Source organism: Aquarana catesbeiana, linkage group LG01, assembly GCF_042186555.1.
Source record: "Aquarana catesbeiana isolate 2022-GZ linkage group LG01, ASM4218655v1, whole genome shotgun sequence".
Classification (NCBI taxonomy): Eukaryota; Metazoa; Chordata; class Amphibia; order Anura; family Ranidae; genus Aquarana; species Aquarana catesbeiana.
Window position 1 is genome coordinate 472,067,257 of NC_133324.1, and position 22,763 is coordinate 472,090,019.

The 22,763-nt window shown below is 44.1% G+C and overlaps 1 protein-coding gene across 1 annotated transcript in view; it reads left to right on the forward strand.

Annotated features, from left to right (window-relative positions):
• The window catches only part of LOC141101990 (stimulated by retinoic acid gene 6 protein-like), a 132,056-nt gene that overhangs the window by 44,051 nt on the left and 65,242 nt on the right, over window positions 1–22,763 (forward strand). Inside the window, exons 9-12 of the mRNA XM_073591235.1 lie at window positions 2,781–2,889; window positions 4,260–4,410; window positions 8,416–8,491; window positions 14,246–14,327. Coding sequence (XP_073447336.1) covers window positions 2,781–2,889; window positions 4,260–4,410; window positions 8,416–8,491; window positions 14,246–14,327 — 418 coding nt within the window. The remainder of the gene's footprint in view (window positions 1–2,780; window positions 2,890–4,259; window positions 4,411–8,415; window positions 8,492–14,245; window positions 14,328–22,763) is intronic.

Here is a 22,763-nt window from a genome sequence, read left to right on the forward strand (position 1 = left end):
CTGGAAGAATGGTCTAACATTCCCATAGACACACTCCTAAACCTTGTGGACAGCCTTCCCAGAAGAGTTGAAGCTGTTATAGCTGCAAAGGATGGACCAACTCAATATTGAATCCTACAGACTCATGCCCCGTACACGGAATTTCCAACAGAAAGAGTCCGATGGGAGCTTTTCATCATATATTCCGACCATGTGTATGCCCCATCTGACTTTTTCTGTCGAAAATTCAGACGGACTTAGATAGAGAACATGTTCTATATTTTTCCGAATATTTTTCCAAATTACTATCGGGAAAAACGCTCGTCTGTATGCTGTTCCGATGCACCAAAAATGACACATGCTCGAGATGGAAGCTATTGGCTACTGGCTATTGAACTTCCGTTTTCTAGTCCCATCATACGTGTTGTACGTCACCGCGTTCTGGACGGTCTGAATTTGGTGTGACCGTGTGTATGCAAGACAGCTTGAGCAGAATAACGTCAGAACTCCGTCGTAAAAACCTTCAGAGTTTATTCCGACGGCAAAACCGGTCGTGTGTACAGGGCATCAGACTGGGATGTTATTAAAGTTCATGTGCATGTAAAGGCGGGCACCCCAATACGTTTGGAAATATAGTGTATATCTATTTTATCATGTTCTAGAAAGAACTTAAAAAAAAATATGAATACACTGTTTGATATTTTATAGAGTGTTGTTCTGTGTGGATGAATTAGCACCTTAAACGTCCCAATAAGCAAACAGTTTTTGCCTATATACTTTCCATTCAGGAAATATTACAAGGACTTACTAAATCCTACACAAAGACCCTTGCTTGTTTAGGGATGCATGTTCCATCATGCCCTAAAACATCTCTCTTAATTGCTGCAGTAGGCTGCTGAAAGCTCTATCTGCCACTATATCTTTCATGAGAGATATTTATACCTCTAATAGAAAACACTGAGTGATGTGCTATACTCCCTTTCCATCCACACATCGATGTACAGTAGTTCTTATATTGCTGAAACAATCACCACATTCTGGGCTGCTATTTTATTAGACCCTTACTTACACTTTGAACAATTTTATCCCAGGGTTCCTTGGAGACCTTTTACTACAAGGACCCTGAGTCTAACTCTATAAACCGTATGCCCAAATGCTGATGCTCATACTTCTCCCTTTTGATTGATCCTGCATCCTTTTTTGGCTCCTTCCCAAGCCTTACATGGTCCAGGGTCTAATCCTGGCATTCTCCTTCAGCATGACAATTCCATCAATGTCTGGTCCCATGTTCAGGAACATGCTTCCATTGGCATGCTTCAGTTACCCCTCCATGAGAATTTTCCCTGGTTATGCTGGTGAGACAGCCCTTGCTCGAGTTTCTCCACACAGATTCATTGGGATTTTCCACTGACCCTCCACTACCTAGAGCCTTCTTTAGCTCCTTATAGCGCCCTTTTCCTCCTTGGGAGGAGTGCGGAGTGCCAGCTATAAGTCATCCGAAACCACCCTGCTTTCATGTACTCAAACACTTGGCTTTGATACCGATCGACTCCATTCACAAGCTTAGTACTGGCAAAGGTTGCATTGCCCTTGTTCTCAGTACTTCCCATATGTTTTTGTTTCCCTTTCTACATGCAGTCTGTAGGTACCCCAGCACTTGCCTGCCTCTCTCACCATACATGTCCAGTTATATGACTTCTCTACAGACTTTTGCGCCAAGATCTTCTAACATCTCAAAATCACTGATATTCACTAGTTAGGCACATTTCAAACTCTATGTTGGGTCCCCCTCTTTCCTTGAGACTTGCAGGTTGCTTTTCCTATGCTCTGCAATCTTTAATTCTGTTAGCTGACATCTATTGCGAGGATGGGGAACTTCATCTCAGAGCATGTTCCAGTTTCCCACCTTGCAACCTATTTTCATCCTGCAGCTGAGTTACAGTTTCCATTTATTTCCATCCTGCAACTGAGTTTATTTATTTATTTCAGGTACTTATATAGCGCCATCAATTTACGCAGCCCTTTACATATACATTGTACATTCACATCAGTTCCTATCCTCAAGGAGCTTACAATCGAGTTAGTTCCCATTCAACTCTTACATACTTAACGACTCTCATTGCTGCATTGCATTCTACATTCCTTTTTCATTACTAAGAATGGAACAGGAAAAGTGGGATTCCTTTGCATTTCTTGGATAGGTCTGTTTTAAAGAACTCTTTTAGGTATAGCTCTCCAGTGGAGTCAAGAAGAGTATCAAAAGCCAGCTGATTATCAACCCTCTGTCAACCACCTGAAGCAAAATATACATTTTAATCCTTAAAGTGTATCCAAAGGCATTTTATTTTGTATAAAGTAGGGAAGGATTAGAATATTTGTGAGGTCTTTATTGTTGTCTATGTTCCTGCAGGTGAAATTCAGGTTATGTGTCCTGGTCACCACTGGAACTAAAAGTGAGGAAAAATCCAAAATTGTTAGTTGTCTATGGAACGCAAATAGGTGGAAAAAATCTTCCAGTGGGGACACTTACAGTGACAGTCTGACAGGAGAGAGAGTTCCTTCCTTTCTGCTCTGCCTTCATGAGAGGAAATAAAGGGAAATCTCTCCGATGGGATATAGACAGCAAAACATAAAACTGACGGGAGTTTTAACCCTTTCTGACTCTAATACAAAGTTTGTACTCTGATACACATTAATTAGTTAAATACATTTTACATCCTGAGATTTATTTATCTTTAGAGTATTTTTTCTCTTTTGTTTTATTTTACATGCTTCTAATATAATATGCTTGCTTATTGCAGGGTGAAGAAAACCTGGTTTGAAAAGAAAATATACGCATGGGATCCATGTTTTAAGTTTCCAGGCAGAATGATTGGTACTACTATCCTGTCGCTGTTTTGCCTTTATATTGTGAGTCACAGATCAAACAGATACAACAAAATCTTTTCAATGTTTTATTTAACAGGCCAAAAATGAACAAATAAAATATGTTCATTGTTAGGGTTTCTATACACTGTTAATGCAAGAACACAAAGCTATGATTTGTTTTTTCAAATGCTATTTGCTCTTCCCACAAATAAATCACTAATATGAGATCCTGTACTCATATGCAAAAAAGCAGAGTCTGGTACTTGCCCTGTGGCTGTTAAAAGCGTTCCATAGTTCTACGGTAGGCTGAAAGGGAGTACTGAGCTGAATTACTCTATAAATATGAGCAGTAAGCAAAGTAAGGCCGGCCATAGATGGTTCGAGTCTCGGCCAGGTTCCCGGATTTGAACTATGTGTGGGCAGGCTGAATGTACCAAGTTGATCAATCAACTTGGGTACAACCAGCCTGCCGGATTCACTTCCAATTATCACTAGCGGCTGCTATAGCTGCTAGCAATAATCACTGTCTTCTCTTGGTAGGGACGGCTTCCCCCATCTGCCCCCGCCCGGGAGCAGACAATTGCTCGGCAGGAGGGATTGCCCTGTCAGCACTGTCTGTGTTGATGGGGGAATGGTGTGAATTTCTTTCCTGCAACTTGAAATGGTTGCAACCCGAAATTTTCAACGGTGAAATTTCTATTGCCTGCCGTAGCAAGAAATATGTTTTTCTTTGCATGCTGATGAAGTGCCCCACCATGGTTTGCAGGAAATAAATTCGCACAATGCCCCTATCAACAATTCCCCCATCAACACAGACAATTGTCTGCTTGGCAAGAGGGATTCCCCTGTTAGCATTGTCTGAGAAGACTATGATTAATGCTAGTGGCTATAGCAGCCACTAGCGATAATCGCAATAGAATCCAGCAGGCTGGTTGTACCCAAGATAATTGATCCATCAACTTGGTACATTCAGCCTGCTCATTAATGTTTCAAACCTGCTGAGATTCAGCAAGAACCGGCCGAGATTCGGACTGTGTATGGGCCAGCCATAGTGAATATTATCAACTACAGTATGTTGCTTTTAGTAGTGCTAATAGTACTTTCCCAAAGGTATTTTATTTAAAATGTACCACTAATCGCATTAAAATAAGGTTTTCATTTTAAACAAGAAAGTAAAAAAAAAAAAAAGACATGGTGCTACATGATTGAGTATATGATTTGTATGGGGACACATAAATGGCAATGGATGGCAAAATATGGACAAGGCTGTAAAAGTAAATATTGTTCTTGTTACAAATTTAGAAAATATATAACACCATGTAATGATATGAGATAGTTTCAGTTGTTATAATGTTAACTAATTATATTTTCACACACACTTGTTTTAATTGTTTTTTTTATTACCTCATCAGTTTGTCACTATAGAGTACAGTGCATTTGGCATTGTTGTAGAATTGGTCCACAGTTGGGAGGCACAGATGGAAGAGATGGCACCTGATATATCTTGGGATGCATACAATAATACCCTTGCCTCCTTTAAGGAGTTTAAAAACAACTTAGTGGGTAAGCAGCATATCAAAAATTCATATTTTAGGTGCAGTCCTAATTTGATCTAATGCTTTACTATAAACAATGCACTTTTTATAGAACCCTTTTCTCCGGAGCACATGCCATTTAATGTGCCTCCAACATTTATAGATGCAAAAGCAATTTAAATCTACATAGACTCCCCTTACCAGCTTTCCTTGGCATGAGGGAGCAATTAAAGTGGTTGTAAACCCTCAAGGTTTTTCACCCTAAAGAGGAAGTAAACCCTGATGGGTTTTACTTCCTCTTTTTTCCCCTGCAAAGTAAAAGCATAATAGGCTAGTATGCATTGCATACTAGCCCATTATGTTGCACTTACCTGCAAACGAAGCCCGCAATGTCTCCGCTGGTGGCCGCATCCATCTTCACCCCTCTTCCTTCCAGGGCTGTGGACTCCGGCTCTGTGACTGGCCAGAGTCGCATGACATCAATCCTGCACTTGCACGTGGGAGTCGACGGTCATGGCACGGGCCCTTTAGAAACGGCGCGACCGTGCCCCTTTTTTCGGTGTGCATGCATCGATAACGTCGACGCAGGCATGTATTGTAAATATCTCCTAAACCGTGCAGGTTTAGGAGATATTTTCAGCACCTACAGGTAAGCCTTATTATAGACCACTTTAATGCAATCTATTAGGGAGAAAAACCTTCTATAGTGCAGCAGCCCCCCAGAGCCCCCCTTTTACTGACCTGAACCCGTTCGTTCTAGCGACGGGGACAAACACAGCAGCTCCAGCCGCTGTCTCAGGTCCTCATTGGATAGATTGATAGCAGCAAGAGCCGCTGCTGTTAATCAAATCCAGTGACATGGGAGCCGGGGGGCAGGGCCACGTCCTGTTGTCTGTGTCAACGGAATGGAAATAATGAATCAATAGTCAGGCAGAAAGAACAGATAAGTCACTATGGTGTTGAGGCTCTGGGGAGCCACCATCTGCAGTGTATTAAAACAATAGGACTCTTTTTGTAGTAAAAACAGATTTCTATCACCTCCATGTGTAAAAGGTAACACATGATCCACCACCATACCTCTATACCTCTAAGATCATGAGTGTGCCTGTACAAAATGTACAGCTACTGGTATGTCAGGATTGATAGGTTTCTCCAGGCTCTGGATGCCAAGGCCCTCCTGATGTAATTGCAATGTTTCTGAAAACCGACATTTAAAGCGACCGATAGTCTTTCCTAAGTTCACAAGGAAGTTTTTCAGGTTATAGATGCAGTAATCGGTATTACAGTTAAAGTATTCCCAGCCTTTGAAGTTATACTAGCTTATAGTTATAATAGCTTCAACTCTTCTGGAAATGCTGTCCACAAGGTTTAGGAGTGTGTCTATGGGAATGTTTGACCATTCTTCCAAAAGCGCATTTGTGAGGTCAGGCACTGATGTTGGACGAGAAGGCCTGGCTCGCAGTCTCCGCTCTAATTCATCTCAAAGGTGTTCTATCAGGTTGAAGTCAGGACTTTGTACAGGCCAGTCAAGTTTCTCCACCCCAAACTAGCTCATCCATGTCTATATGGACTTTGCTTTGTGCACTGGTGAGCATGTTGTAACACAAAGGGGCCATCCCCAAACTGTTCCCACAAAGTTGGGAGCATGAAATTGTCTAAAATGTCTTGGTATGCTGACGCCTTAAGAGTTCCCTTCACTGGAACTAAGGGGCCACGCCCAACCCTGAAAAACAACCCCACACCATAATCCTCCCTCCACCAAATGATTTTGGCCAGTACACAAAGCAAGGTCCATAAAAACAGTTTGGAGTGAGGAACTTGACTGACCTGCACAGAGTCCTGACCTCGACTGGATAGAACATCTTTGGGATAAATTAGAGGAGACTGTTAAGCCACAGCCTGAGTAGAGAGGTCTGTCCCCTGCCAGCATGCTGCATAGAAGGGCATTTGTTCACTGTTTGGAAGAGTGGTCTCTCTGACTCCTACTGAGTTAGATGTTAAACTCTATATTCATCAAAACTCATTCAACCTGCTGATTGGAGAGCTGTAGCTCTGACATAGCTGGGGGTGTGTTGGACTTCTGCAGAGAGACCACTGCTTCCACACAAAGTGCATGGGGATAAGCTTTAATCCTCAGACTGTGCCTGTTTTTTTTTAAAAGCCTAAGTGCACCAGAAGATTACAGTGGAATGGGGTGGGGGGAACATGATTGGAGGAGGATTTCTACTAACATGAGAGGTATTAGACCTTGCTGTCTTTTCTGCTTTTGTTTTGGCTGTACTTGCACATGTTGTTTTGATGCACTTGGAGTGTATTCATGGGCTTTAACATTTTGTACCTATGCCCTTTATGCACTAACTGTTTGATTTGATGAAAATTATTCCAAACCATGTGTTTAGCTGTCCAAAAAATACAATGGGAGCTGTACATTTGGCACCCTGCCACGGTTTTGGTGGCCTGTGATGACGCTGCAGTTAGAACAAGAATTGGGGCTGATAGTTCATTGTGTTCACTTCAAAACATCCAGTCATTTGAAAATTAAGCTGTGTGTTTTCTATTTCTCTAGTTAAATAGCTCTGTCATTAAAAGGTATAGAATTTTTTGCATTTTAAACAATGCTTCTAGTTTAATTTATAAATCAAGGTACCAGAAAGGCTGATGCTGGCCATATATTATACAGTTTTTTTAATTGACCTGCGGGCTGCTTGAAAAATAGTGAACCGATTGCCGCATCCACACACTCAAGGTGGATGGGGAATTCTTCCCTGATGTGATATTGTATTCTGATGCCGTGTACACACGATCGGACTTCTCGTTGGAAAAAGATATGACGGCTTTTCCAATGGGCTTCCGCTCAAGTTTGCTTTGCATACACACGGGTGTCACGCAAAAGTTCACTGAAATTACGACTGTCAAGTACGCGGTGACGTACAACACTAGCCAAGAAAATTAAGTTCAATGCTTCCAAGCATGCGTCGAATTGTTTCCGAGCAGGCGTAGGGATTTTGCGCATCGGAATTGCCATTGACGATCGCATTTTCGGATAGGAACTTTACCGACCGAAAAATTGAGAACATGCTCTCAATCTTTTGTTGGCTGGAATTCGGCCAGCAAAAGTCCGATGGAGCATACGCACGGTCGCATTTTCCCACGAAAAACTCTCATCGGTCTTTTGCGGGCCGAAATTCTGATCGTATGTATGCGACATAACAGTAGGACTCCTCCGCTGTCAGAATACACTGATCCACACTGCAGCCAATTGGCTGCATGCGCTGATTAAACATAAATTTTCCAGCAGTCCCATTCAGGAGGAGTCGATCACTAGACTCCTGTGAAATGGGAATGGCCATAGGGCTCATGCACACTGCAGCCCAAAGGATTTTAAAGAAGCAGCTCCTACAGGCTTTTGAGCTCTTATTTTTTCTGCCTAGAAACTCCCCTCCATGTTAGCCAATGTGTCCATGCACACTAGGGCTTTTTCAGGCGTTTTCAGACATATGCTCCTACAGGCAGAAAAAAACCCCACCAAACTCGTGTTTTTGAGAGGAGCTAGTGCCCCAAAAGAGCTCAAAAGAGCTCAAAAACACGTGAAAACGCACAAAAACGTTTGTTCCAGCTTTTTGTTTTGTTTATACAGTGGTTAAGAAAATACTAAATAGGAAGGTTTGTGAAAAAAAACGCTTATGCTCAAAAAGCTCGAAAGAGCTCAATAAAAACACGAGAAAGAGCACACAAAAGAACAAGCTTCTTCAAGATTTTATAGGCAGAAATAAAAGCTCAAACACCTGTAAAAAGCAGCTTTTTTTGAGCTGCAGTGTGCATGAGCCCATAGATGGATTGAAATTCAACTGGTTCCTGCTGAATCGGCTGAATTTCAATCCATCTATGGCCAGCTTTAGTAGCTGGCTGCTAAGCAAGTATGTAAAAATACATTGGCACAATGGTTAGAGAATAGAATTGCTGCAGATACAGTACAAATAAATTTGCACTGACATCCATTAAATTAAACTCTTTGTATTTTATTCTTTCTCAGGTGTCTGGTTTTTCACTACTTTCTTATCATGCACAGTCACTGTGTCATATATCTTTCACATTTTAGTTTGCTACAGGTAAGACCCTGATGTTCAGAAATGTATTCTTAATTCTATATGTTGTGCTTTCATGTTTAATTTGATTCTAATTGGTTTACTCAACCTTAAAAGCTTATGATAAAAACCATAAGAAGAACCACACTAGAGAATAATCTAACATAAAACATATATGGTGTGTATATAAGCAGGAAACCTCCTGTAAGACATATATACAGTGAAAAAACATTTAAAAAAAAAATAGGTTGCGCTAATCAATCATATTAAACCAATAAAAGTGATTCAAATTTGTTTGAAAATAGTCCACAAGTGATGTGATGTAATCCTGATGTCATTCTGCACCATCCACCACCATAGTGATCATTAAAACATCAATGCCTCCACCAACAGCTGAATGGCTTGCTTACCAGCTCCAATTGATCCCTCATTACAAGGAATCGTATGCGCTTGTGGCTTTAGCCCAACCAAGGCCTTTATCCGGGTCCAGATGGTCTCCTACACAGGATCACCCCTTGGCACGTATTAAATAGAAGGATTTCTTAAAAAAAAAACAGAATCTCCACATAGTGTGAAATCCTTATAGCGTTTATTTAAATGTAAAAAAATGCACTTACAGCTGCCGCTGATAACATGCGCCTTTTGTTTCTAGTGTATCGGCCGGTACACAAAACAAACCCCTCCTTCTAGAGCACGCGTGGGATTGGTGATGTCAGCGCGTCACTCTGCCCTGCGCGTTTTGTCATAAGATGAAGGCGTCCAGGGGCACGGGCAGCGCGCTGAGTCACCACACTTTATACACTGCACAAGCAACCAAGCCTCAGTCTGAATCTATGTGTATCGTACAGCACACAGATAGCCAAGCCTTGATCTGAGCCTCGGTCAGCCATATTACAAACCATACCAAGCCTCATTCTGGAATCCTATATCTGGAAAGGGGAATTCATGATACACATTAAATGTAATCAACAAACTCATGAGACACCTGACAATTTGTCATATATAGGGGTTCATTTCCTAAAGGCAAATTCACTGTGAGCTTAAGGAAGGCAGATGCTACAAATACTCAAATCTAAGAAAGCAATTTCTTCCTTACTGGCCTCAAAATTGAGAACAATCCACCTAAAATTGTTAGTTAGTTGTTCCATGAACTCACGAAATTCCATCTCACCGCCCTCTCAAAGGAGGAGAACATCTATATATCTAGCCCATAGGACCACCTGAGGTCTCTGTTGGGCATAGATGACGTCCTTCTCCCACTTGGCCATAAACTAATTGGCCAAACTTGGGGCATATTTAGCCCCCATGGCCACCCCTTTATCCTGGCAATAGAATTGATTACCAAACCAGAAATAATTATACGTTGCCGCAAATTCCAATAATTCCATAATAAAATCTAGCCTTGAAAATCCAGGGTTTCGATCTAGGAATAGCTTTACAGCTTCCAAACCCAGGTGGTAAGGTGTGATCGTATATAAGGAAGACACGTCTGCCGTCACCAACAACAACCCACTCCTTGGGCTAAGATTAGACAACAGGTTGATAACATGTCTCGTATTTTTAATATACGATGGCATCAACTGCACCAAAGGTTGGAGATAATGATCAATATACTTGACCACCCAGGACGTAACTGAATCAATGCTGCTAACAATGGGACGACCCAGGGGGCAAGACTGGTCTTTATGAATCTTGGGCAGGTAGTATATTATAGAGGTACGTGGGGCATTTGGTACCAGAAAATATTTCTCTTTTTTATTCATAATACCTTGGATGAATCCCCTATCAGTAATAATCTCCAATTCCTTTTTGTATTTAGCAACTGGATCCCTGTTTAGAGGGGTATAAGTGTCTTCATCCCCTACTATGCGGTACATTTCCGTCATATAGTCCCTTCTGTCCAAAATCACAAGCCCCCCCCCCCCTTTATCAGCAGGTCTGATCGCCAACCCCTTTTGTTTTTACATAAGGAATCCAGACCAATTTCCAAGTTTTTCTGCATTTTAACATTTTTTACCCTCATTTGCTCCAAATCCCTCAAGACCACCTATCGAAAGACCTTTAGGGAGGGGGCTAATGCACTAAGAGGGTTAAAAAGAGAAACATTAGAAAGGTTGGAATGTTGAAATTCAGAAGATACTACTCTATTTTCTTTGATAGGATATGTCAACAAGTATCGTTATATATTTAATTTTCGCAAGTACTTGTGAAGATCCATATATGTCTGAAATTTGCTCAACTTTTTCGGTAGAGCAAACTTCAGGCCCTTACCTAGAATGCTTTTTTCTTGATCTGTCAGGACCTGTTGACTCAAATTATAGATACCAGTTCCTCTTATGTTCTCTTCCTATTTTGAATACATCCCCCTCTAGTTCCTCTCTTTGTTCTACGGGCCTCTTTACAGAGGCGGCTCTCTAATTAGGCAAATTAGGCGGTCGCCTAAGGCCTCGCATTAACAGGGGCCTCGCAGCTGCCTAATTTGCCTGTGATCAAACACCGATTATGGCGCTGGTGGCTCATCCTATCCCCGCTGGGACTCTGTGGCCCAGGGGCTGACTGACAGTGATGACCAATCGGGTACTGGCTAATAGCGGCTTTGTCATGGAGCGTCCGTTCCGGTGGCAGCAGCTGCGGGACAGCAAAGGCCTCTAGGTGGCGACAGTGTCCGGATGACGGCACCCGGCTCCAGGTGGCATCCCCACAAGACGTGCAGGCAGCATGTCCATGTGGGGCCCTAAGGCAGCTGGGACTGCTCTTTTAGCCTGCACCGCTCACCCGGCCGCTCCACACCTGCCCGGCCGCCTATTTGAGTCAGCAGTGCCCATGGCTGTGTAGAGGAAGGATGGAGCTCCAATCTCTTTGAGGCTGCCTGGCTGACCCCCCTGTGACCGATGAGAAAGTAAGTGCCGGTGCACTGTGTAGCCTGTGTGTCTGGATAGGAGGAGCGGCGGGGCAGCTGCATATAGAGGAATTGAGCTTTCCATATTTCTCCATGCAGCCGCTGAATGCTTGCAGGAGAGAGAGGAGAAGTGAGCATTCCGCTGCTCCTCCTATCCAACTTCTTTTGCTGTCCCCTCTGTGCTTTACAGCCCCTCCTTGTGCTCTCTGGCTCCTCCCCCAGTACCCTCTGCCCCCCATCCCCCCCAGTGCTCTCCAGCTCTCCCCAGCCTCCCTCCCTCTGCAGCCTCCACCCCCCAGTGCTCTCTGCCCCCCACAGTGCTCTCAAGCCCCCCATGCTCTTCACCCCCCTGTGCTCTCCAGCCCCCCCAGTGCTCTCCAGCCCCCCCACAGTGCCCTCTGCTCCCCCCAGGTGCTCTCTACCCCTGTTCTTTCTGCCCCCCCAGTGCTCTCCAGCTCTCCCCATAACTCCCCAGCCTCCATCCCTGTGCTCTCCAGCCTCCAACCCCCCCCCCAGTGCTCTTCACCCCACCCAGTGCTCTCCGCCCCCACAATGCTCTCCACCCCCACAGTGCTCTCCAGCCTCCCATGCTCTCCACCCCTGTTCTTTCTGCCCCCTAGTACTCTCCAGCTCTCCCCATTGCTCTCCAGCCCCCCATGCTTTCCACCCCTGTTCTTTCTGGCCCCCCCAGTGCTCACCAGCTTTCCCCATTACTCTCCAGCCCCCGCCCCTGTGCTTTCCACCCCCCTCAGTGCTCTCTGCTCCCCCCTGCTCTTGGATCCCCCAGAACACTCTCTTGTGCTCTCCACCCTTGTTCTTTCTGCCCCCCCACTGATCTCCAGCTCTCCCCATTACTGTCCAGCCCCCACCGCTGTGCTCTCTGCCCCCCCAGTGCTCTCTGCTCCCCAGTGCTCTCTGCTCCCCCCTGCTCTTTGTCCTCTCCAGTGGTCTCCAGCCCCCCGTGCTCTACACCCCTATTTTTTCTGGCCCCCATGCCCTGTGCTCTCCAGCTCACCCCATTACTCCCCAGGCTTCTCCCTGTGCTCTCCAGCCCCCAGCCCTGTGCTCTCCACCCCCCAGTGCTCTCCACTCCCCCCCAGTTCTCTCCACTCCACTCAGTGCTTTCTACCCCCCACAGTGCTCTCCAGCCCTCCCCGTGCTCTTCACCCCTGTTTTCTACCCCCCAGTGCTCTCAAGCTATCCCCATTGCTCTCCAGCCCCAACTCCTGTGCTCTCTGCCCCCCCAGTGCTCTCCACTCCCCCAGTGCTCTCCAGCTCCCCCAGCATGCTCTCCAGCCCTGTTCGTTCATCCCCCAGTGCTCTCAAGCTATCCCCATTGCTTTCCAGCCCCCACTCCTATGCTCCCCGACCCCCCAGTGCTCTCCACCCCCCCAGTGCTCTCCAGCCCTGTTCTTTCTGCCCCCCGGTGCTCTCAAGCTCCCCCCAGTGCTCTTCGCTTCCCCACACTCTCTTATTCCCCCCAGTGCTCTCCAGCCCCCCCAGTGCTATCCGCGTCCCTGTGCTCCCCACCCCTGGCTCCCCCCCAGTGCTCTCAAGTTCCCCACTCCCCCAGTGCTCCCCACTCCCCCCTGCTCCTTGCCCCCACCCATGTGCTCTCCAACCCCACCAGTGCTGTCTGCTCCCCAGTGCTCTCCACGCCCCCCAGTTCTCTCCACTCCCCCCAGTTCTCTGTGACACTCCTCCTCATTCTCCCAAGGCACAGGGGAAATTCCTAGAGGGGTTGTCACCTTGCTGGGTCCCAGATGATTTATTGGCTGCATATGTCTGATGGGTTAGGAGGGTGCCCTGGAAGTGGTGCTGATCAACTGTGTGCTACATCTGTCCATCTTTCTGAAGCCATTTTTATTGCTGCAGAAATATTTTTTTTTCCCATTATGGGCGTGAGTGGGGCCTCATGTCTAAGTTTTGCCTAAGGCCTCACAAAGCCTAGAGCCGCCTCTGCCTCTTTATACCTTGATTTGGTCTGGGAAAACCCCAATTAGAATTATTTTGATTCAGGGGTGTTTTATAGTATTGATCAGCTCCATTCTCATTATAATTGGAATTATGCCTGTTAGAGTTATGTTGATATGTCTCTACAGACCTATTATTCACTTTTCCATTATACCATCCATTGCTGGGTCCAAAGTTGTTTGGTGGAGCCTCCCCATCATGTAAGGGGAAGAATCTCTTTAGAGTAGGGACATTATACCCATAATCCATGTTGTTATTTCTCCCATCATAATGGTGGGGTGTGACATATTGATCTCAACCCTGTCCTTGCAATGGGGGTCTTTGTCCATATTGTTTAGGTGGACAAAAAAACATTATGACTTAGGTCATTTCTCATGATCGTTATTTTTCATGAGTAAGGAAATTGGTGGTTTATTAACATAATTCAGTTGTTTTAAATGAATGTATCTGCATGTCTCAATTCCACCACAATTGCAAAAAAATGGGTTTATTCCTAATATTAGTTTAGTGGGCAGAGCCATGCCATCCGTTCCTTTTTGCCCTAGAGGCCAACTTGGCATCTGGAATCTCTGGCTAAAAGTATATGTACAGCCTAATGTTATAGTGCCATTTACTGTATTCCAAAATGTACAAAGTTGTTTCAGACTTAGTCATCACCAGTGCAGTGTATGGAAACTATGGTTTCTTTTGTTTAGTGGACGGCTTTTGTTCCTTTTAGCCTAGCTTACAACAACCTGCCTGTTAGAACTGTTATGAAAGTAATGACAAGGCAAACCTATTCTTACAGTATCTTTAGTTTTTTTTGGTCCAGTCATTAATATTGCTCAGATAATATAGATCAAAATAAAAATCTTGTTTTGTACCATAAAATAAAAAGGTTTTTTTTGTTTTTTGTTTTTTTACAGAAAACATATGAAAAGACTGTGGATTGGAGAAAAGGGGTTTCTTCCTATAAAATATCACAACCCTTCACCTTCCGAGTCAGTTGTAAGTTTTCTTTCAGTGTGTAGCACTCCTTCTTGCATTGTGGTGGAGCTAACTAGGGGTAAATTTCTACTTTTGCAGCCAAATTGGGATAAAGCCTACTTTAAAGTGGATGTAAACCTATACCCAGTGACGTGAACAGCCTCAGATGATACACAGAGATGAAACGAATCTCCCTACATAAGTTGTACATATATATCTGCTGTCTTCAGCTTTATATACTGTTTAGAAAGTGCATGTCCTGTTAGAATTTTCTCTTCCTGGTTCACCTGTGGGTGTGGATTCTTGCCATACACTGTGAGACAGCTAATTGGAGGAAAGGCACACCCCCCTCCCCCTCCACATAGGCAGAGACTTGCAGAGCTGTGCTATGATTTGACCGGCTCTATGCTAATCTATTTATAGCACCCACCCTAACACAAAATTCAGCCTGGTTTTATCACAGGTGACAGCGAACTTGTCAGAAGTTGTCATGATAAGAAAACACTGCAGATATATGTGCCCAGCTCAAATTTCATGAATGGGGTTTACATCCACTTTAAATTTGTTACAAGTTGACAGGAACTGGATCACCTGTTGGTGACAGTGTGGTTCCTAGAGCTGAGCTGAAGGACACAGTTCTAGTGGCCACCAGTGGGTGCCTCCCAGCAGCCAGCAAATCCCAGTAATTAGGTTCCACCTGCTGGGAAGGAATATAACCTCTGTTATTTTCATATTTGCTTCAGTATTTTGCCTATTAATCCTGATGTGATCCTGTACCATGCTACCTCTCATCTGCTCCCCTTGTTCCTGATCCAGTCCTAGTTCTAGCCTTTTGGCTGGGATAGTTGGCTGTACTTGTACCCACTGTGAAAATGGGCACTAGGCCACAACACTACTAGGCCTTTTGGCAAAGACCAGGGTAATTTTTAGCCTCTGATACCTTTTTATTTTTTATTTATTGCTCTCCAATGTGTCAATGCACTTTCTATGTGTGTGTTCTGTTTACACCCACAGGATTGTACAGTGTGGGTCTATGGATTTTCCCTGAGGTAGAGGGAGAGGATATGCAGTCCCCTGCCTTGGGGGTCTCAATTTGAGGAGCCCCCTAACCTAGTACTTGATGGTCAGCTTTGACTGACCACAAGGAGAGTGGTTCTCCAGGCCTTTTGGCTAGGTGGACCAGGGTGCTTTCCCCCTTCAGAAATCTTGCACCGTGTCTCCCTTTGCCCGATGACACCTTAATATGTTTGACTACGCAGAATCCCATTCTTTCCAATTATTTATTTTCACACTTGTACCCTCAGTCACAGTGAACTTTTGAATTAGTGTGTCTGTATTATAGAGGGAAACACACTGTGTGGTATTACATAGTTACATAGTAGGTGAGGTTGAAAAAAGACACAAGTCCATCAAGTCCAACCTATGTGTGTGATTATGTGTCAGTATTGCATTGTATATCCCTGTATGTTGTGGTCATTCAGGTGCTTATCTAATAGTTTCTTGAAGCTATCAATGCTCCCCGCTGAGACCACCGCCTGTGGAAGGGAATTCCACATCCTTGCCGCTCTTACAGTAAAGAACCCTCTACGTAGTTTAAGATTAAACCTCTTTTCTTCTAATTTTAATGAGTGGCCACGAGTCTTGGTAAACTCTCTTCTGCGAAAAAGTTTTATCCCTATTGAGGGGTCACCAGTCCGGTATTTGTAAATTGAAATCATATCCCCTCTCAAGCGTCTCCTCTCCAGAGAGAATAAGTTCAGTGCTCGCAACCTTTCCTCATAACTAAGATCCTCCAGACCCTTTATTAGCTTTGTTGCCCTTCTTTGAACTCGCTCCATTTCCAGTACATCCTTCCTGAGGACTGGTGCCCAGAACTGGACCGCATACTCTAGGTGCGGCCGGACCAGAGTCTTGTAGAGCAGGAGAATTATCGTTTTATCTCTGGAGTTGATCCCCCTTTTAATGCATGCCAATATTCTGTTTGCTTTGTTAGCAGCAGCTTGGCATTGCCTGCCATTGCTGAGCCTATCATCCACTAGGACCCCCAGGTCCTTTTCCATCCTAGATTCCCCCAGAGGTTCTCCCCCCAGCGTATAGAATGCATTCATATTTTTGCCACCCAAATGCATTATTTTACATTTTTCTACATTGAACCTCATTTGCCATGTAGTCGCCCACCCCATTAATTTGTTCAGGTCTTTTTGCAAGGTTTCCACGTCCTGCGGAGAAGTTATTGCCCTGCTTAGCTTAGTATCGTCTGCAAATACAGAGATTGAACTGTTTATCCCATCCTCCAGATCGTTTATGAACAAATTAAATAGGATTGGTCCCAGCACAGAACCCTGGGGCACCCCACTACCCACCCCTGACCATTCTGAGTACTCCCCATTTATCACCACCCTCTGAACTCGCCCTTGTAGCCAGTTTTCAATCCATGTACTCACCCTATGGTCCATGCCAACAGACCTTATTTTGTACAGTAAACGTTTATGGGGAACTGTGTCAAATGCTTTTGCAAAATCCAGATACACCACGTCTACAGGCCTTCCTTTATCTAGATGGCAACTCACCTCCTCATAGAAGGTTAATAGATTGGTTTGGCAAGAACGATTCTTCATGAATCTATGCTGATTACTGCTAATGATATCGTACGTATTACTAAAATCCTGTATATAGTCCCTTATCATCCCCTCCAAGAGTTTACATACTATCGATGTTAGGCTAACTGGTCTGTAATTCCCAGGGATGTATTTTGGGCCCTTTTTAAATATAGGTGCTACATTGGCTTTTCTCCAATCAGCTGGTACCATTCCAGTCAGTAGACTATCTGTAAAAATTAGGAACAACGGTCTGGCAATCACTTGACTGAGTTCCCTAAGTACCCTCGGATGCAAGCCATCTGGTCCCGGTGATTTATTAATGTTAAGTTTCTCAAGTCTAATTTTAATTCCGTCCTCTGTTAACCATGTAGGTGCTTCCTGTGTTGTGTCATGAGGATAAACACTGCAGTTTTGGTTACTGAAGCCCCCCGATTCACTCGTGAAGACTGAGGAGAAGAATAAATTCAATACCTTCGCCATCTCCCCATCCTTTGTAACCAGATGTCCTTCCTCATTCTTTATGGGGCCAATATGGTCTGTCCTCCCTTTTTTACTGTTTACATACTTAACCACTTGAGCCCCGGACCATTATGCTGCCTAAGGACCAGAGGTCTTTTTCCAATTTGGCACTGCGTCGCTTTAACTGCTAATTGCGCGGTCATGCAATGCTGTACCCAAACGAAATTTGCGTCCTTTTCTTCCCACAAATAGAGCTTTCTTTTGATGGTATTTGATCACCTCTGCGGTTTTTATTTTTTGCGCTATAAACGGAAAAAGACCGAAAATTTTGAAAAAAAATGATATTTTCTACTTTTTGTTATAAAAAAAATCCAATAAACTAAATTTTAGTCATACATTTAGGCCAAAATGTATTCGGCCACATGTCTTTGGTAAAAAAAATGTCAATAAGCGTATATTTATTGGTTTGCGCAAAAGTTATAGCGTCTACAAACTAGGGTACATTTTCTGGAATTTACACAGCTTTTAGTTTATGACTGCCTATCTCATTTCTTGAGGTGCTAAAATGGCAGGGCAGTACAAAACCCCCCCAAATGACCCCATTTTGGAAAGTAGACACCCCAAGGAAATTGCTGAGAGGCATGTTGAACCCATTGAATATTTATTTTTTTTGTCCCAAGTGATTGAAAAATGACAAAAAAAAAAAAAAAAAAAAATATTTACAAAAAGTCGTCACTAAATGATATATTGCTCACACAGGCCATGGGCCTATGTGGAATTGCACCCCAAAATACATTTAGCTGCTTCTCCTGAGTATGGGGATACCACATGTGTGGGACTTTTTGGGAGCCTAGCCGCGTACGGGGCCCCGAAAACCAATCACCGCCTTCAGGATTTCTAAGGGTGTAAATTTTTGCTTTCACTCTTCACTGCCTATCACAGTTTCGGAGGCCATGGAATGCCCAGGTGGCACAAAACCCCCCAAAATGACCCCATTTTGGAAAGTAGACACCCCAAGCTATTTGCTGAGAGGCATATTGAGTCCATGGAATATTTTATATTTTGACACAAGTTGCGGGAAAGTGACACTTTTTTTTTTTTTTTTTTTTTTTTTTCATAAAGTTGTCACTAAATGATATATTGCTCACACAGGCCATGGGCATATGTGGAATTGCACCCCAAAATACATTTAGCTGCTTCTCCTGAGTATGGGGATACCACATGTGTGGGACTTTTTGGGAGCCTAGCCGCGTACTGGACCCCGAAAACCAATCACTGCCTTCAGGATTTCTAAGGGTGAAAATTTTTGATTTCACTCTTTACTGCCTATCACAGTTTCGGAGGCCATGGAATGCCCAGGTGGCACAAAACCCCCCCAAATGACCCCATTTTGGAAAGTAGACACCCCAAGCTATTTGCTGAAAGGCATGGTGAGTATTTTGCAGCTCTCATTTGTTTTTGAAAATGAAGAAAGACAAGAAAAAACATTTTTTTTTTTTCTTTTTTCAATTTTCAAAACTTTGTGACAAAAAGTGAGGTCTGCAAAATACTCACTATACCTGTCAGCAAATAGCTTGGGGTGTCTACTTTCCAAAATGGGGTCATTTGGGGGGGTTTTGTGCCACCTGGGCATTCCATGGCCTCCGAAACTGTGATAGGCAGTGAAGAGTGAAATCAAAAATTCACGCCCTTAGAAAGCCTGAAGGCGGTGCTTGGTTTTCGGGGTCCCGTACGCAGCTAGGCTCCCAAAAAGTCTCACACATGTGGTATCCCCGTACTCAGGAGAAGCAGCAGAATGTATTTTGGGGTGTAATTTCACATATTTCCATGGCATGTTTGAGCAATATATCATTTAGTGACAACTTTGTGCAAAAAAAAAAAAAAAAAAAAAAAAATTTGTCTCTTTCCCGCAACTTGTGTCGCAATATAAAATATTCCATGGACTCGACATGCCTCTCAGCAAATAGCTTGGGGTGTCTACTTTCCAAAATGGGGTCATTTGGGGGGGTTTTGAACTGTCCTGGCATTTTATGCACAACATTTAGAAGCTTATGTCACACATCACCCACTCTTCTAACCACTTGAAGACAAAGCCCTTTCTGACACTTATTGTTTACATGAAAAAGTTTTTTTTTTTTGCAAAAAAATTACTTTGAACCCCCAAACATTATATATTTTTTTAAAGCAAATGCCCTACAGATTAAAATGGTGGGTGTTTCATTTTTTTTTTTCACACAGTAATTGCGCAGCGATTTTTCAAACACATTTTTTGGGGAAAAAACACACTTTTTTTAATTTTAATGCACTAAAACACGCTATATTGCCCAAATGTTTGATGAAATAAAAAAGATGATCTTAGGCCGAGTACATGGATACCAAACATGACATGCTTTAAAATTGCGCACAAACGTGCAGTGGCAACAAAATAAATACATGTTTAAAAGCCTTCAAAAGCCTTTACAGGTTACCACTTTAGATTTACAGAGGAGGTCTACTGGAAAAATTACTGCACTCGATCTGGCCTTCGCGGTGATACCTCACATGCATGGTGCAATTGCTGTTTATGTTTGACGACAGACCGCCGCTTGCGTTCGCCTTAGCGCGAGAGCAGGGGGCGACAGGGGTGTTTTTTTTTTTTGTTTTTTTTTTCTTTATTATTTTTTTGCTTTTTTAATCTTACTTTTAAACTGTTCCTTTCATATTTTTTTTTTTAATCATTTTTATTGTTATCTCGGGGAATGTAAATATCCCCTATGATAGCAATAGGTAGTGACAGGTACTCTTTTTTGAAAAAATTGTGGTCTATTAGACCCTAGATCTCTCCTCTGCCCTCAAAGCATCTGACCACACCAAGATCGGTGTGATAAAATGCTTCCCCAATTTCCCAATGGCGCTATTTACATCTGGCGAAATCTAAGTCATGAAATACTCGTAGCTTCCGGTTTCTTAGGCCATAGAGATGTTTGGAGCCACTCTGGTCTCTGATCAGCTCTATGGTCAGCTGGCTGAATCACCGGCTGCATTCTCAGGTTCCCTGTTGAGACAGGAGAGCCAGAGAAAAACACGGAAGACGGTGGGGGGGGGGGGCATTCCCTCCCACGGCTTGTAAAAGCAGTCTAGAGGCTAATTAGCCGCTAGGATTGCTTTTACATGAAAGCCGACCGCTGGCTGAAAAGAATGATACCAAGATGATACCTAAACCTGCAGGCATCATTCTGGTATAACCACTCAAAGTCGTGAATGGCGTACCTGAAGACAAAAAAATGGTTAACAATGGTTAACAATAAAGCACAGTAAACAGTAAAGTATAAATAATTACATACCTGAAAAACAAACATGATAAAACATAATAACAATAACAATAACAATAAAACATTGCAGAATAGAATACAGTAAAAAAGAGCAGAACAATAGAGAGAGAGAATAGAGAGAGAGAGAACAATAAAACAACAACTATTTTTTTTTATTTCATATTTTTTTTTTTTTTTACACTTTTTTTGTAACTAACTTTTATAACTGTAACCGGTTCCAGGTTCGGGTCTCTCAAAATGCGATGGCATCTTGGGAGACCCTGTGAAAGTGTGCCTAGTCTGTGCAATGCTGTACCCTACGCTAATACTCAACTAGTGAATGGTAGCGTTCAAAACATTCACCAATGCAAAGACCAGGATTGTCAGGACAGGAGGGACAATAATAGCGGGTGTCACGCCTATATCCGCGCTTGCTGCAGACACAACATCTTTTTGGGGGGGGTTCGTTGGGTAGGGGTACTCGGGAGGACATAAAAATGCCTCTCATGCAGCCGACTGCATTTGGTTGGGGATGTGAATGGGGGAAGTACGGGCGCTGCAGAAGCGGTGGGTTCCCAATTAGGATTGGCGAATGCAGCAGGAAGGGCATTATGGGCACGACGGGCCTGTGTTTGTCTTCTTGGTGGCAGCGGGACACTACTTGTGCTTGCCACCTCACCAGCTTGAACTGCACTTATGGGACTCGCCACGTCACCAAGTGTTACTGCAGTGCTGGTTTGACTACGACCGGGGTGTACTAGGCCGCTGGCACTTGCCAGTTCACCAAAACGCTACCAAAAAACGTTAGCGATCGCAGGGATCAGGCCTGACTCTGCGAACGCTGCAGTTATGCGTTTAGTGTTTTGTAAGTGTCAGTGATCGATCGATACTGCACTTGGGTGGGCTGGGCCGGGCCGGGCGGAGGGGCAAAACGCAGGTGCTAGCAGGTATCTGGGCTGATCCCGCTAACACTGCGTTTTTGGGAACCCTAAACTGCTGGTGACGCTAGTATAGATCTGATCGGATCAGATATTGATCCGTTCAGATACTATACCACTAAGGGAGGCGTATGCTGCGTGCGTGGGTGTTAGTGGTACTGGCGCTAACCTGACGCTGCCTGGGGCTGGTGCTTGCCAGTTCACCAAAACGCTACAAAAAAAACTGTTAGCGATCGCAGGGATCAGGCCTGACTCTGCGAACGCTGCAGTTATGCGTTTAGTGTTTTGTAAGTGTCAGTGATCGATCGATACTGCACTTGGGTGGGCTGGGCTGGGCCGGGCGGAGGGGCAAAACGCAGGTGCTAGCAGGTATCTGGGCTGATTCCGCTAACACTGCGTTTTTGGGAACCCTAAACTGCTGGGGACGCTAGTATAGATCTGATCGGATCAGATATTGATCCGTTCAGATACTATACCACTAAGGGAGGTGTACGGTGCGTGCGTGGGTGTTAGCGGTACTGGCGCTAACCTGACGCCTGGGGCTGGTGCTTGCCAGTTCACCAAAATGCTACCAAAAAAACTGTTAGCGATCGCAGGGATCAGGCCTGACTCTGCGAACGCTGCAGTTATGCGTTTAGTGTTTTGTAAGTGACAGTGATCGATCGATACTGCACTTGGGTGGGCTGGGCGGAGGCACAAAACGCAGGTGCTAGCAGGTATCTGGGCTGATCCCGCTAACACTGCGTTTTTGGGAACCCTAAACTGCTGGGGACGCTAGTATAGATCTGATCGGATCAGATATTGATCCGATCAGATACTATACCACTAAGGGAGGCGTATGCTGCATGCGTGGGTGTTAGCGGTACTGGCGCTAATCTGACGCTGCCTGGGGCGACGCATATCACCGCCGGGCGATCAGGGGGCTAAACCTTTATTTGGTAATAAACGGCGGGTGCCCTGACACTATAAAAAATAAACGAACTAACCAGCGTCATCCGTAACGGTTATACGGTGATCAGTGGTGAAAGGGTTAACTAGGGGGCAATCAAGGGGTTAAAACATTTATTAGGTAGTATATGGGGGTCCCTGACGCTATAAAACGCTGACGGCGAACCTAAATATTTACCTCACTAACTAGCGTCACCAGCGACACTAATACAGCGATCAGAA